Source organism: Harpia harpyja, chromosome 13 (assembly GCF_026419915.1).
Source record: "Harpia harpyja isolate bHarHar1 chromosome 13, bHarHar1 primary haplotype, whole genome shotgun sequence".
Lineage (NCBI taxonomy): Eukaryota > Metazoa > Chordata > Aves > Accipitriformes > Accipitridae > Harpia > Harpia harpyja.
This window is the reverse complement of record NC_068952.1, coordinates 18,673,383-18,690,016: the sequence shown is the minus strand read 5'-3', so window position 1 is coordinate 18,690,016 and position 16,634 is coordinate 18,673,383. Positions and strand designations below refer to the sequence as shown.

Below are 16,634 nucleotides of genomic sequence, written 5' to 3'. Positions count from 1 at the left end.
AGACAGGATGCATCTGACGGCACTGAAGGAGCTGGCTGATGGCACTGTGAAGCCACTCTACAGCATCTTTGCGAGGTCATCATCATCATCATCAGTGACAGCTCCCCAACCAGTGAAATACCCTGACTTAAGACTGCCTTGTTGCCTGCAACAGTTAGCAAGAATGTAGCCAGCACATTGAGGGAAATTATTATTTCTCTCTATTCAGCACTTGTGAGACCATATCTGGAGGACTGCATGCACTTTTGTGCTTCCCCTTACAAGAAGGGCACTGCAGCAATTTCAGTCAAAGGCCACAAAGCTGGTTAGGGGGCTGGAGCACAGGATGTACAAGGAGAGGCTCAGGGAGCTGGGTTTCTTCAGACTTAAGAAGAGAAAAGGCTAAAAAGAGATCTCATTGTATACAACCACTTAATGGGTGGGTTAGAGAAGACAGTCAGACTCTTCTTGGAGATGAACAATGATAGAAGAGGCAATGAACACAAGTTGGAACATGGGAAATTCCAGCGGGATACAAGACTGTATTTTTTCTTACTATGAGGGTAGTCAAATATGGGAAAATGCCCAAGGAGGGTTGGCATCACCCTCCTTGAAGATATTCAAAACTCAGGTGGACAAGGCCCTGAGCAACCTGATGTAATTTGCTGTGCTTCAAGCAGGGGGCTGGACTAGAGACTAGAGACCTCAAGATGTCCCTTCAACCCCAGTTATTCAATGATTCTATGACTTAGAAAATCTCCTCACAACTACTTCCCACTGGTAACCTCCTCATTAATCTGCCAAAGCAAGCCATGACACCATCAAATGTATAGGGTGATCTTCAGTCTCATGAGTCAGGGTGGAGTACAGAAGCCAGCAAGGGGGGGAGCTGAAGTGCACTACACATCAAATGTCTCATAATAATTTTATGCAAGGTCCCTCATACACCTGGGCCAGCCCTGTTCATGAATCATAGCCATCATAGTGCTCTCTCAGTTCGTTTCAAGTCTATTACATACCGTCAGGATTAAAAAGACTGTCTCTTTTCACATTTTCTTCATCTTTTTCTTGCAACGCTGGTTGAAGACAGGGGAGGATCCCATCAGACTGTCAGCAGAATGAGAACCATAGCTGCTCTCAGAGCCATTGGGGCTCTGTGGCATCCCAGCTTCACTCATGCCTGACATCGGTTCCTCAAAGACATCGCTGCCTAGGACCCCGTGGCCATGTACATTGGCCTCCTCATTTTCCTGTGGCTCCATTTTTACCTGTGACAAGTTCCAGAGCGGGGAAGCATTCACCTCAGCCCCTAGAGAAAGAAAAAGCACACAGTAGTAACCGAGTAAAAAGACAAATTACAAATGGCATGCAGATGCAAGGGACAGCAGCACTGGTAAAGAAGGAGCAAAAGCAAAGCTACAGGTGAACTAGGCTGGGGGTGGGAGAGGGAAATAAAACACATCAACCAGTGTGAAACAGTCAAAAAAATCTGTTGGCTTTTTTTTTTTTTAGTAGCCCAGTAACTGCCACTCGAAAACACATGATGCTATCCTTTCACAGCAATCCTCCACATGGTTTTCTCCATGAGAAACAGAGTCCACATCGTTCTCCCTCTCCAGAAGGAGTGTGTTGGCAGCAATGAGTGCACCAACAGCACATGGACTAGACCCTTCATAAGGAGGACTTAGAGGCAGTCCAGAAGTCATTCATGATAATGAGGTCCTTGCAACATCAGCAATCTCTTTTAAGCTGTCAGACATACTGGACTTCTGGTAGTTCTGCAGGGGAGGTGTCCTGGTTTCAGCTGGGATAGAGTTAACTGTCTTCCTAGTAGCTGGTACGGTGCTATGTTTTGAGTTCAGTATGTGAAGAATGTTGATAACACTGATGTTTTCAGTTGTTGCTCAGTAGTGTTTAGACTAAAGTCAAGGATTTTTCAGCTTCTCATGCCCAGCCAGCGAGAAAGCTGGAGGGGCACAAGAAGTTGGGATGGGACACAGCCAGGGCACCTGACCCAAAGTGGCCAACAGGGTATTCCATACCATGTGGCGTCCCATCTTGTATAGGAACTGGGAAGTGGGGGCGGGGAATTGCCGCTTGGGGACTAGCTGGGTGTCGGTCGGTGGGTGGTGAGCAACTGCACTGCGCATCATTTGTACATTCCAATCCTTTCATTATTGCTGTTGTCATTTTATTAGTGTTATCATTATCATTATTAGTTTCTTCTTTTCTGTTCTATTAAACCATTCTTATCTCGACCCACGGGTTTTGCTTCTTTTCCCAATTTTCTCCCCCATCCCACTGGGTGGGGGGGGGAGTGAGTGAGCGGCTGCGTGGTGCTTAGTTGCTGGCTGGGGTTAAACCACAACAAGAAGTGAAGTGAGAGGGCAGAGGACTTGATAGATGAACAGTCTCAAATACCACTTCCAGGACTGAAATGCAGGGATATCAGAGCTGCAGTCAGCCACCTGACTGCCTGTCTCCTTGTACTCAACACCCGCAGGTCTCATCCCATCCTTCAGCAGAGTGGAAAGAAACCCTCTTGGCTCAACCTCACAGACATCCTGCTGGAAAACAGCTCCCCCCATTTTTTTTTTTTTTTTTAACTTTTGGACTAGTGTGCAATCTGAGCAGATTGAGATTTTTCTGTACAAGATTATGAAACCATATTTCTTGATAACACCACATGTTTTTCTCCCCAAGAGCAGTAATTATAGATTGCATTATTTCTGCTTATTTACAGTTTTAAGAGACACAAAAAACCTATTAAAAGTACACTAACTGGGCCCCTTGCTGAGATGGGTATAAACAACCCAGAACCGAACAAAGGCTGAAATCTTCTCACTTTTAAATCTGATCCCTTCTGTGTGGCATTAAATTCACATGGAAAATAAAAAAACCTAGGAAACCAGTTTTAGTAGGTTTTCCAAACCTTGTGTCTCAAGAGGCTTGGCTACAGTTTGAAAGCACCACCAACCCTCTTGTACTGAGCCAGACCTACTACTATTCCCTATTATCAATATACTACTAACAATAGTCCCTTATTACTAGCAATTACACAGAGAAAAAATCTCCCACCACATGTTTGTACTGTGAATTTTCCCTTACAAAGGAGTCAGGAATCTTTTCCAGAGCAGCTTAGCCCAAACCAGGATTTAGGAGACCTTTGTGGTAACACAGCCCACATGAGCTCAGCAGTTAGACAGCAAGCCAGAATGAAAGTGCTTGCTGGTGTCCAGTTGCCTTAATGAAAAGTCCTTTTTATGTTAATCGTAAGTAAATGTATTCCTCTCAATAACAATGGACACATCATTAAAACACTACCAGTTCCACAGAATTACAGCTCCAGTCTACGCAATAATCAAATGTGCTCGCTAAACTTACTCTGTCTTTCTTTCATCAATTGCTCTTCATTGCTCAGACTTATTCCTTTCAGCTCTATCAACTGCCATTGAGTGTCACTAATGACTAACAGTACTTAAGCATTGACACAGGACGTTTCATCTTCAAAGCACTTTAATTTCAAAGTACTTTACAAATGAGCTAATCCTCATGTCATCCTGCTGAGTGGAAGAACAAGGTCCCCAATTTTGCCTCCATTTCCCCAAATGCAATGAAATTAAGCAGCTAGCCCACAACCACAACGTCAGGCATAAGCGGAAACAAAAGCAGAACACAGAAGGCTGTAACGAGAGTTTTGCCTTCAGACACTGAAGCCTTGCTGCCCTCTCTAAGGGCCTCACACTTGTATTTTTGAGATGGTGGTGTCCTAACTGCAGCAGCTTTTTCTCGCTCCTTATGATATTACGCTCTCCAGGCTGCCCAGCTCTAGACTGGGATTTCTCACAGTGATGAGATTTCCAAAGGCCCTTGTGAAGTGAAAAGGGATTTTCAGGGAGGAACAGAGCACTTGTATTCTTAATTAGAAAACATCAATTTGGTATCAGAGAGGCAAGAGGCATTTAATGTACAGCTAGCATGCTAACCTCTGGGTCTCAAGTGGTAGATGCTAATACAAAGCTTTTCAAATGAATGACTTGCAACCCCAGATGGGCCAGAGTAGTCTGCTGTTCCCTCTCTCACAAAAATGCAAGCACTTCACATTTCAGAGGTACTATGGAAAACAATATGAACTTCCAGAAAAATTTTAGATGGATTTGTACTTTTTTAAAACTTAGCAGAATGTGCTATTTTAAAAAAAACAACTAATGGACTCAGAAGTATTGTCCTGGTTTCAGCTGGGATAGAATTAATTGCCTTCCTAGTAGCTGGTATAGTGCTATGTTTTTGAGTTAGGTATGAGAAGAATGTTGACAACACACTGATGTTTTCAGTTGTTGCTAAGTAGTGTTTATACTAAGTCAAGGACTTTTCAGCTTCTCATGCCCAGCCAGCAAGAAAGCTGGAGGGACACAAGAAGTTGGGATGGGACACAGCCAGGGCAGCTGACCCAAAGTGGCCAAAAGGGTATTCCATACCATGTGACATCACGTCTAGTATATAAACTGGGGGAGTGGGGGCAGTGGGATCACTGCTCGGGAACTAACTGGGTGTCAATCAGCAGGTGGTGAGCATTTGCACTGTGCATCACTTGTATATTCTAATCCTTTTATTATTACTGTTGCCATTTTATTAGTGTTATCATTACTAGTTTCTTCTTTTCTGTTCTATTAAACCGTTCTTATCTCAACCATGAGTTTTACTTCTTTTCCTGATTTTCTCCCCCATCCCCCTGGGGGGGGGGGGGGTGAGTGAGTGGCTGCGTGGTGCTTAGTTGCTGACTGGGGTTAAACCACGACAGGTATACTCTAACCTCACTATATATGCTACTTAGTTTAGGGTTAATAGGGGGATAGGCTTCATTGGTTTTTAACCAGATTTTTAAGTGAAACAGTTACTATTGCAGGGATTTCCAGAGTTCAGAAAGTTCTATACAAAAATCAAAATCTGGTTTCTTTGGGAGAAGAATGTCTTCTCCATTTTCCAGAAAATTCAGCACTACTAAACAGTGCACAGAATAAAACTTGCATATAGATACAGAAAAGGCACAGCTGTAGCAGATTCTCCCATGCTGGCCACCAGTGAGCTTCAATACCAACATCAAGGGATGACACTTTGAGGAAAAGAGTGCAGTCTCCATAACCCCACTACTTCACTCACCATTTCACTTTCCACGGCCTCAGCTAACTACAGCAGGCTTTGGGGTAGAGATGCTAGAACAGGAGAGACACCCACAAGCCCATTTCACATAAGTCACTGATAAGCTTTGATAAAACAATGATTGTCACTACCACGGTGACTTCTGAATATGGAGGACTGCACCAAGTATCATTAGTATTTCTATAACTCATTCAGTGCCTAACCTATACAGGGTCTTAAGTTTACTCCAGTCACAGGGAACATGACCTTCAGCTTTTCAGTAACATGAATCTCTGGAAAAGAATCCAAAATTACCTGGAAAAAAACAAAGGAAAAAAAAAAATCCAGTACCCTCCTTACTAGAATCAAGGATAAAACTCTAGTCTCTTTTAAACTAAAATATATACATATAAACACCAAAGTTATTTTTGTCTTTGTTACATCAGACTGGAAAAAAAACCCCAGTATTCACATCTGCAGCAAATACCCTAGTTCACAAAACAACAGTAAAGCCCTTGGGCCATCACTGTAGGAAAACAATCTACCTCACACCAGTAACAAAGCCAAGAACTTTAATGATCCCCTAAAAATAAACACCATATAAAGCATTTTGTGTTCTACAGGGTCCACAAATGGAGTAAATATTTAACAAATCTTCATAATTGATACCTTTGATTCTTTGGTTTTCTATTTAGAAAGCAAGCAAGGGTTTCTCTCCCATCCAAATCTTTTTATTAAAACCTAATTTTTTTTCTCCCTCTCCTTCCTCACATTGGGATCTGCTCTTAAAAATGGAAACAAGATCACATGCAACAGCTGATAGACTGTTTCCAGCAATAGCAAGAAACCTCTACCTGAAGTCTGCGGGGAAGCTTCTACTTCCAAGTTGGCAGAGAAGCGCTCACTTTGAGCTCCAAGGACTCCAACAGGCAAAGACTGATCACCAGAAGCCAGATCTCCTTCCAGCTCCTCACTTATGGGGAAAGTAATATCACTAACAGGTTCCTCCTTAATCTTCACAGGCTTTGTGTCTTCTGCTGCCTTTTCAGGGTTGACAATCTTCTCATACTCTTCAGAGAGCTGCTTGCTAACCTGTCAAAGATCAGTGGGGGTGGAAAAGAGGCCAGAAAGGTCAGAGTGACTTCAGAGACTCTGATGGCAACTACATTGCAGTGCGCTCTGTTCCCAGAATATTATTAACATCTGACCTGAATGAACAAGTAAACAGGTTATCAGCTACACAGGAAAGATTCCCCCCCCCCCCTGCCCCTTTAAGAACACCTTCTGTCCTGTAACAAGGGGCTTTAATAAGAGGTTTAATCCATTAGCACATCCATCTACTTGATAAATATGAGCACCTTTATTTCACGGACAGTGATGATGAGGCCCAGAAATTTAAACAGAGCACGAAACAAAAGCAAAGTGTCTCATCCGCCAGTAACAAATTTACTCCAGCATTAAAAAACAAGCAGCTCAGATATTCATCAGCTCTGTAGTCACCACTGGGCAAAGCCTGGGCACCTTCTGTCAGATTCACAGCAAAAAACACAGTAGTTTTCTGTGGTCAGAGAATTGAAACAAATACAGGAATGAGATTTAGAACTACCCTGTACTTCTAGAAACTTAACAACTGTAAGCAATTAAATTAAAAATTTCAGATTTCATCTGCTTCTAACAAATGCTTGTATATACCACTGAATCCCAACAGTCAGTGAACCATGCTCAGGAAAAGCCCAAGGCTTTTTAACAGCAGAAGCAAGGAGGAAAAAGAATAGCAAAGCCTGTTTCCCCCTTCTAGATATACTTCCAAATACAGAGGCTACTGTGGACCTCAGCCCTGCATGAAGAACAGAACAAATAAGACAATGACCAGCTGCATGATGAGAGGGAACTGCATTAGTAGAATGATGCAGAAAACCCAAATTCCAAAAGGAGACATCTGAACAAAGACATGCACAAAAATGAACTGGTTTTTTGAATAAAAATGTTTTTAATGTTTAACAGATCTTGATGATGTTATTTTTATGCACAAACCTCAGAGTCCATCACAATTTACATATTACATGCACTTACAGGTGTCTCTGATTTATACTGCCTCTGTAAGCCACAAGGTGCCAACCCTGGGAAAAGAAGGAGCTTGAGGTAGCTGCTCCAAGATAAGTCAACTGGCACTCAGATAACATGACAAGGAGGAAGGGATGACAGGTTTTGCCTTTGGCCACGGGCCACCTACTTGATTCAAGTTTTGTTTTTTGATGAGTAGGAGTAAAATTTCCACTTCAAATCCTTGCATTTCTGTAAGTCCACAACAGGCAGACAGTCTTATATCATTCACATAAAATGCCTATGTTTAATTTCACAGAATACCTGGACCAAGAGAAACCATACCCTTATTCTTACAATCTATTTTGATATGGCACCTCTTATTCCAAGGAATTTAACAATTCCTCTTCTTTCTCCACAGAAGCACAGTCGCCTCTAGAGTGGAAGGTAGCACCTGTGTGACAACTCAGATCAGCACAATACTACCCTATACTCTTAAAGCTTAAGCAAGTCACCCCTTACTTAAGCAAACACAAGCCACTGTACAGCCAAGTAATTTTTGTTCATCTGCTTACCTGTATTCTGAAATGGTAAGCAGCCAAATATGCCATTAAAGCAGAAAATTCAGAGGTTTTACCTCTACTTGATATTTTTGTCTGGGCCATTCAAGAGCTGGGGTCCTCCTCTTAAGCCCAGACAAACCATCAGTAGAGCATTCTTAGCCTCAGTAGGGACACAAATAAGGGGCTCTGTCTTCCAGCAAAAAAAAATCCTGTTTCTCTTTTCCTTGATGACTCCCCTCCACACCCAAGAGGTTTTCTGATTAGATTTTACTTCAGTAAGACCCAGGATTTGCTACAACAATAAGCAATTGTACTGGGGGTACATTTACTGGTGCTGTCAGGTCCCTACTGCCGTTCTCACCTGAAGCATATAGCTGTGATAATCCTTAATGCGGTGTTGCCAGAACTTCTGCAGCGAGAGCACACTGCCAATGCCCACTTCATGGAAGACCTGCTCCATGACATCAGGGAAAGGGGTGTGCCCAAGTCGAGCTTCTCGATCCACAGCAAAGCGCAGCAGTTTGGTGAACTTCAAGCAGTACTCATGGGCAATGTCTGTCAGGGTCTCCAGGACACTCTCATGGGCACACTCAAAGCCTGTGTGAGCCAGGATGGTAGCCATTGACTGGTAGAGAAGCTGCCGACAGGAGGACCAACTCAGCTCAGTCACTGGCTCCCCTTTTCCTCTAAAAACCAGAAAAGACAAAAATAGCACACCTCCAAAAACTGAAAGAATGTATCAGTTGAAGAGATATTGTCAGTAATAAGATGATGTACGAAGGGAAGGCAGATTGATTTGGGTTCTCCACAGCTTCTCCATTACATAGGAACACTACCTAGTAAGGGTTTATCTGCTTTGCCTTCTTCCCCTCCCTCCAAATCAGCACTGCCAATTATCATTTTCCCTTCTAATGCCAGAAGATTCCTTGGGTAATGCATGAATGTGGGATGCAAATCTTCTGAACCCTTAAGCAACTCCCTTCCCACCCAAGAGCTTTTCTCCTGGAGATGTGAATTAAATGGGTCCTTGACACAAACAAAAAAAGGCATTTTAAATAACATGAATGCAAATCATTTCCCCTCTCAGTTAATTACATTTCCCTTCCATATTATCTCTGATGTCACAGGCCTAATAGCCAGATACAAAGGCTTCTGGGATAGACAAGATCTGAATTTATAATGCAAAAGACACACATAAAAAGCAAGAAACGGGATACACATACATTTCATAAAGGTACACTGTAGCCAAAAAGACCATTTCCCTCCCCTCATTTCCAGTAACCACTAAGCATGACACTGAAAGAAGTATCCCCATATGCAACCTAAGAAGTGAACACCAGGCCTGGAGAGGTTCTGCTGTAGAGCAGCATTCCCCAGCCTTGGGTTTCAGACCTGTCTTCTTGATGTTGCTAAGCAGGAAGGAGTGACCGTGCAGGATGAAGAAGATGGAGAACAACTGACTTGAGCACTTCAAACATCATTCATTTACAGTCAGGCAACCAAATTTTTCATCAAGATGAGTTAACAAATAGAAATTCCACATAGGAAAAAGAGAAGATGATACAGGGCAAGGCCTCTGAAAGGTAAACATACTTCTACCAGATTTTTCAACCCACAATTAAATGCATGTGAAGTATTTGCCCATATCAGTAACACGGTCTTCAAATGCTAATGTCAAAAAATGAAATTTCCTTTCTGCTGAGTATAGTATTTATATACTCTTTTACACGTCATTCAGTACCAATGGCAGAATTAAGCTAACAATTTCACGCTTCATCTGTTTCTGATCAATTTTTCCCAACATCTTCTACAGCCCACCCTGAGATTTGCCTCGCTCTCATCCTACATTACTTGTGTATCACCACTCACTCTTTCCAGTAACAAGACCTGATCAAACAGTACACAGACAGCATTGATGCCTTGATAAAATCCTCACTACTCTTGTTTCTCCAACAAGTGCATTAGGTACCCTTCAGTCTCGCTGAGATGCTGGGTCACAGAGCCTCAGTTCTCCCCGATCTTCCAAACTGACCCATAGAAAACCACTGAAACACAGCAGTAAAAAAAAGGTAACATTTCAGGGGAGTGAAAATGGAACGTTAAACTCAGAGCTATCAGGACCAAAATCATTCATTTTCAAGAACACCAGCTCAGCACTTTCTGGTTATTCAAATAAAGGGGGGGATCACACTATATTAAGAGCTGCAGATGATGATATTTCTAAGTGGATATTAAGAACAGCATGTGGCTCTCAGGTCATGGATTCATCCCAGTTATTAACTGCTAGAAAATGACTCACACCCCAATTCCTACTCAATTATGTAACTACTTTGTAAAGAAGACAGCAGGCGCTCTGACAATACGAATTAAAAGATCATCAATCAGTTCCCTTATAAACCAAGTGTCACCCATACTGGTTTTACATCTCCCTCACTCCCCCCTCTACCTCCCAGTGACAGATTTCTGAAGTTCACAAACAGCCATATGTCTCATACAACACTGGGACCAGGAGGTTACAACAGAAAAAAACAAACATCAAACAAAACCAACCAGAAAACAAGCATCAAAATTTATTCCTATGAAAAAGAATCTCTTCTTTTTTAACACATATGAAGGACATACCTAGCTGTCCAGCAGCCATCAGTTGGGAGCATCTTATGCTACCAAAACCACCAAACACCAGACTACTGTTAATACAGAGACAAATAAAGCGCCATTACCGATGCTCTGCCATTCAATCAAAACACTATGGACAAACTTAAACTAGACACAGAATTTGGCAAGCCCAAGCAGGATACTCAGCCCCTTATAAAGTAGAGCACAACAACCATTTAGCAATGCATATCACTGCTTGGAAGCAGCAAAGAATGTTGTATCTCTTTTAAACTCCTACAGGAAAAGAAACTAATTGCCAGCATTAAAATGCAGCTAGGTCACTATGCTGAAAGGGATATAATCAACTTGAAATCTAATCAATTAAAGACAGAGAGAAAAGAAATTTCAGGTACTGTACTCAAATCCAAACCCCCACCTCTTGTTCTTGGTAAGGTCAGTCAATTATGTTTTGTTTTTCTTACGTTTTCTTCTCTTGTTTTCCTGTTTCCCACAATAAACAATAGAGGAAGATGATTAAAAGCCTGATTAGACAGCATATGTTGAAATATTGTTGTAGATGTTAACGGAAAACAACAAATGAGAAAATATCTTTTCTTCTTCATCTCCTTTAACCTTCAAGTACTGTCTGATAAGAACGCACATAAACAAAAACAGACATATAGACACATTTAAGTTGAAAGCAGCTACCTAATGTCAAGCCTTCCCAAAAAGGAGCAGCAAAGTTCTTTTACCTGATGATCATAGGTAAAGAGCCTTGGTCTTTGATCCCATCCAGGTACATAGCACCTACAAAAGCACCCTTCCAGATACTATCATTATGCAGAATGCTACCCTCTGCACCACTTACTGCTTTCCTGAAAGGCTCCCCATCCAGCTACCATCCAAAGCCAAACCTATTTAACATATTACCAGGGTCATAGAGCTGCAACTAAACAAGAGCACTTTAATCCCTAAAATTCTGTCACCAGAGATTAACAAGACCAGCAGTTAGGCCTGTGACTTGGAGTTGATCATCTCTACAGAATATATAGTATGAGATTTATCACAAATACTGGCCAACTTGTCACTCTTCAATTTTGTATTTCCAATAGGATCTATATTTTTATATATGGGTCACCAACACTAGATGATGTTCCAGACAGAAATCTCCCTGCCAAGCCACGAATTCATCAAACTAAAGCCCAGCCTTCTCCCACTGCTGCCAGCAAACCTGCAACATGCAGAACCTCACAACAGAAAACTGTCCGTCTATACCAACCAGGCTTATTTTCAGGATTAATAAGGTTTCAGAACTCACAAAAGGCCCACCTTCTGTGTCAACAAGACATTACCCAAAGGCACCACAATCCATTCACCCAAGCTCCTCTCCTGTAAGGCTATTTTTCTTAGAGGGAAGGAGATCTCATGGTTCATTTCCCGTGCAACTATATTCAGGGGAAAGTGTTTGGGCTAAGTCAGTACGAGGATCGACAGGCGAGGTTCACTCAACTGCAATAATGGATTAAAGGGCTCTGCTCCCTCCTAGGTGCGCATAAGCTAGCAGCAGATGGAGGGAGGGATTGTTTTTCCTTTGAAGACATCAATTTTATCAAACATTACATTGTGGAGTTGAATTTCTACCAAATGAGGTGCAACAAGGTCACTTCAGAGCCACTTCCCCCAAAACTGCAAAATAAAGGAGAACATTGGAAAAACAAGATTATACTAGTCAGTGCATCAAAGCACACAGCACACTAACTCAAACCAGAAAGTTATTTCCTTTTGGAAGAGGGCCTCTTTCCACCTCTTCCTCAGTAAACCTCTTTTTAAATATCTCTGCTATGTCTACAGAAGGCTGCACAGGTATAAAAAGAAGCTGCTGAATAGATAATGGCAAGAGGTAACATTTGGAAAATAAATTGGGTCCCAGTGGCCCAACGCAGAAGACCAGACAGTTTAGGGGCTAAGCCAAAGTGTTTAGTCCAGCACGGGAAGTACATTCTGCCTGCTCTAATTTCCACTGCTCCAAATCCTTCCCAACATTAAACCTGTTATCCCACCTACACCGATCCCTACTTCTGTACTGACATTTCTTAACTACAAGCCATTCTGCTATGAACTGTCTTCCCATTGCAAGCCTCCAATTTCGTTCACAGATTATCTTTCAATGCAAAGCACACATCCAATGTGGTCAGGAATGCAAATGAGAGAATGGCAGAGAAATCTGTTAAGAAACCAACCATGCACAAACAAGAAAAAGCATCTGAAGAGGCACATAATGAGTAGGTTAGGTTTCTTTTGAAGATAGAACCATGCTAATCAGAGGAAGCTGAACAGAGAAGGAAAAGCTAGCAGCCGTATTATGGTAAGCCTCCTGTTCAAATGGTAGTTTCAAGTCTACAGTTCCTTACTCATTCATCATCGATTATGCTTTAAGCTTACCTTCTGTTTCTATACCAACCAAAACCAAATGTTAATCCCTTATTGTGTATTCCAAGAACTGTAACATCAACAGTTGCAAATCACCAGGACCAGATGGTATTTCATCCAGGAATACTAAAGGAATTCAAGGATGAAATAGCTGAATAGCTGTGGTGAGTCACCTCTTGCTTTAAACCGCCTTGGCCCATGAGGACCAGAAGACAGAAAACGTGAAAACATTTTCTTTTAATAGCTTCAGAAGAGATGTATGAAGAACTGCAGCCTGGGAAGCCTGATATATTCTGGTGCACCAGGGAAATTCAAAGAAATTATAAGAACAGAATTAGAGGACACATGGGTAAATATGTTACACTCAGAAAGAGTCCAAACAGCTTTTGTAAACGGAAAACCCGCTTCACAAACCTACTAGAGTCCTCCAAATCCATCAGCAAGCAAGTATGTAAGAGATCTCCACTGTGGAGCCCAGGTCTTCCCTCAGGGATCTGTGCCAGAATCAAGGTTTGTTTCAACATATTTATAAACAGTCTGGAAAAATGGAGGAGATGAATAGCATCATGATTAAAACTGCTGGTGATACAGATTTTGGGGTGTTGAAAAGACCAGAACAACTGAAAAATAGCAATAAATTAGGTTCTGCCTCTTCCTCATCTCAAAAGGGGTGAGGAGATAAGGGTTACAGGTCTGGCAGGGCAGACAGGAGGAAAAACAAAATGAATCCAGGGGATAACAAAATAAAAGACAAGGGTGTGGGGTTAAAGGATGAAAATGAGTAACAAGGAAACAGAAGAGGACATGTCTGTATTAAAGAAACTTGTGGTCTGATTCAGGCTGGCTGCTCTTATCTTCCTTTCTTCCTATGTCTAAATATACCTTTACACTGCTTCTCAGATCCAGGTTACTGCCAAAGAAAATGGAATTAAAATACGGATTTAGTCAAATACTGTAACTCTGACAATGGCACCCCAGAAGGCAGCATAAAATTAAGGACCACCATATTTTATCAAGGGGAAGAGTGGTCTTTCTTTGTTTTGTTTTTACACACTAAGAACAAGCATCTGCAAATCATATAACTTTATTTTTACTACTATAACATCACCTGCTATTCTTAATTCATGTGTCTTAAAACAGTTAAGAACAAACATGCAACAACAAACTCAAAGCCTTCCTCCTGGAAAAGAATAAATGTGTATGGTTTAGCAAGCATATAAATTCTAGCCTACACTGCCGCTCATTATAAAGCCACTCTGTCAGCCACAAAACATTTCATTTCAAAATTGCCTATCCAGTTTTTAAGTCTAGTCCTTAAACTCCCTCGTGTGGTTGACTGCTAAATAACATTTCTTTACTCGGACCCCAGAAACTCGCAAGGGACAAGAAAAAAACAAAGCAGCTGCCAAAACATGGACAGAGCCACAGAAAACTGAACTTAAAGCTGAAGCCACCGGGGAGGACAGAGCAGAACACTGCTCAGTTCTACAAACCACAGGGCCAGAAAGAGCAGGAGTCACAGGGCTCAGACTTTATTCTCACAGTCATATTTCCATTTACCCCTCTTGGCTAATTACTTTATTTCTTCCAAGAAGGATGACAGTGTTCCTCCACAAACAGCACCAAAGAATCATTCTACTGTTCAGAGAGACTATGTTACCAAAAGCAACATCTTTCAATAAAATGCATTTTATACAACCTCAGGCCATTAAAGATCTCAGTGGCATTTAACTGATAAGTTATATTTCACTGATGCACGTTTTCCCCATTTTAAAAACTAAAATGTATTATGCTCTCCCACATCATCTTCCTTGGTGCACACTATTTAATCTAAGAACAGAAAGTTAAGAGTAGTGAGGATTAATCTCTGAATTTAAATGCACATAACCTACAAAGCATCATCAGATCCTGCAAGAAATGCAACACCTCCTTGTGAATTTAGTGCTTGTCAGAGGGTTATGCAGGGAGGTGGTAGCAATACTGTTTAATCAAAGGTTGGCTGCAGAGGAAGAAGCAACATAACCTTCCTTTATATTTTCTGGTGAAGCCAGTATCAGAGACAAGAATTCCCTTCACCTATACTCAATGCCACCTCTGACCAGAATAACATCAACAAACAGGGTGAAATGTGATAGTTACTGTGTCACAGGTCCTTGGCCACTGAAATCTTACAAATACGTTATCAAATCATCTTTTTGGAACCTACAACTAAACAGCCAAAACCTAGTCATGTGTCTTCTGGATTTTCAGTTACAATAAGGCAAGTTTAGTTGTAAGTGACCTAAATAGAAGAAACTTCATATTCTATAACTAAACTTGTCAAAATACCATTAGAGATGGCAAAACCATTCACAAACGTTTAGTGTAGTACTACAAGACAGAAATCAGCACCACATATCCACATTTTATAGACAGAAAACAAAAGCACACTTATTTTAAACAATGCACGTGTTATCCACACAGGAGAAATCTAAATCTTTCCTTTTCAAAGCCCATTTTATACTTTACATACAACTGTTTGACTCTTCAGCCTAAGGGAATCAACATAACTACGTATATATTTAAAAACACTCAGCTTTCCTTCAGCCAAGAACTAACCCAGAGAAATACCAACACACCTGTAGAAATCACTCTCTGGGTCACTGTGCCTCAGCTGAAATGGCATTTTGGAGGTCTTGCTATCCAGAGGAAGCAGGTCATCAGGGAGAGGTGGAGAGGCCGGACAAGATGGCAGAGGTTCGTTGTCTTCAGTTTTTATGCCCTCCACTTGCTGCTGGTTTTGAGCCTGAGCCATGGAGATCAGGCTGCGCAGCCGCCTGTTGTGCTGGATGAGCTGAATGGTGTGAATTGTGAGGCTGCAGGGCTCCGAGGGGATGTCCAACATGGTGGTTGGCCGAGGTTTGTTTGCAGATGGCTGATGCAGTGGAGGATCTTGGACTTCCACAGTACGAAACTCACGCTGAAGCAGGTCAAAGGAGCTGCGGTTGGCCTGGTTAGATGAAACCGGAATCTCACCCCAATATCGCAGCATTGTTACAGAGGTCACGTATCGTCCTCAGAGCCCAGAAGGCGGCTACCAAATACTGCAGTACAAAGGAGCCTTGTCACAAGGAAAAGCGCTAGGCTTTGGGCAGCAACAGAAAGTGGAGCTGGGATGATGCTCTGAATAAAGCAACTTATGACTGTCAAGAAAGCTGTCGCTCAGAGCCTCACTGAGCAGTGCAGTTTCCACGATGGCATCAGGACGCAAGCCTGGCATTTAACAGATTACATTGCTGCTTCTCCTGGGGGGGGGAGGGGGGGGGGGAGAAGAAAGAAACGCACCCGTGAGGCAGCAGTTATTTCTGTTTGTAACAGGGGCCGGTGTGGCTCCACCTGGGCCACACCGGCACCTCGCTGCGCGGGACCCACGGCGCGCCCTGATTCGCGTGGAGAAACTTTGGGGGCCGCACTCGGCTCGCCCGCCGCCCCCACAAGGCCCCGCCACTCGCCCGCCCTCCCTCCCCGAGCCCAGCTCCAGGCCCGCGGCTGCCCCGCACCCCGGCCCCTCACCCCGGCCCGCGGGTCGCCACGGCGGCACCAAGCCAGCCCGCCCGGCGCGGAGCTCCCCCCCGTACCGTACTCCGCAGCACCCCCACCGCTCCGGTCCCGGCCGCCGAGCCGGAAGTCGGGCCCAGTCCGCCACCAGAAGCGGCTCCCCCGCCACCAGCGCTCCTTCGCTCCGGCAGGAGGGAAGCGATCGCCGCTGACGCTCCCGCCTCCCCTACCGCTGTTTCCCTCCCTGTCTTACCCCTTACGCTACCCTGGGCTGTGGATGAGGCAGTGGCGCGACCCGCTGGAGCTGCGCCCTACCCCCGGTACTGCAGGCGCAACGGTACTCGTCCC

General features: G+C 43.0%; 1 protein-coding gene across 3 annotated transcripts; it reads right to left on the bottom strand.

Moving 5' to 3' along the window:
- Positions 1-802: 802 nt before the first annotated feature.
- On the bottom strand, positions 803-16,633 carry SUPT7L (SPT7 like, STAGA complex subunit gamma). Of its 3 annotated transcripts, none has more exons than XM_052805414.1 (5): positions 16,540-16,633; positions 15,368-16,033; positions 8,086-8,410; positions 5,973-6,210; positions 803-1,288 (listed from the first exon to the last, which is right to left on the bottom strand). In XM_052805414.1, exons 2-5 carry the CDS (start codon positions 15,778-15,780, stop codon positions 1,026-1,028), a joined length of 1,239 nt encoding a protein of 412 aa, XP_052661374.1. In that variant the 5' UTR covers positions 15,781-16,033; positions 16,540-16,633; the 3' UTR covers positions 803-1,025. The 3 variants fall into 3 exon arrangements, with proteins under 3 accessions (XP_052661374.1, XP_052661371.1, XP_052661373.1); XM_052805411.1 differs by lacking the exon at positions 16,540-16,633 and adding an exon at positions 16,372-16,441; XM_052805413.1 differs by lacking the exon at positions 16,540-16,633 and adding an exon at positions 16,302-16,380.
- Between the last annotated feature and the right edge of the window lies 1 nt (position 16,634).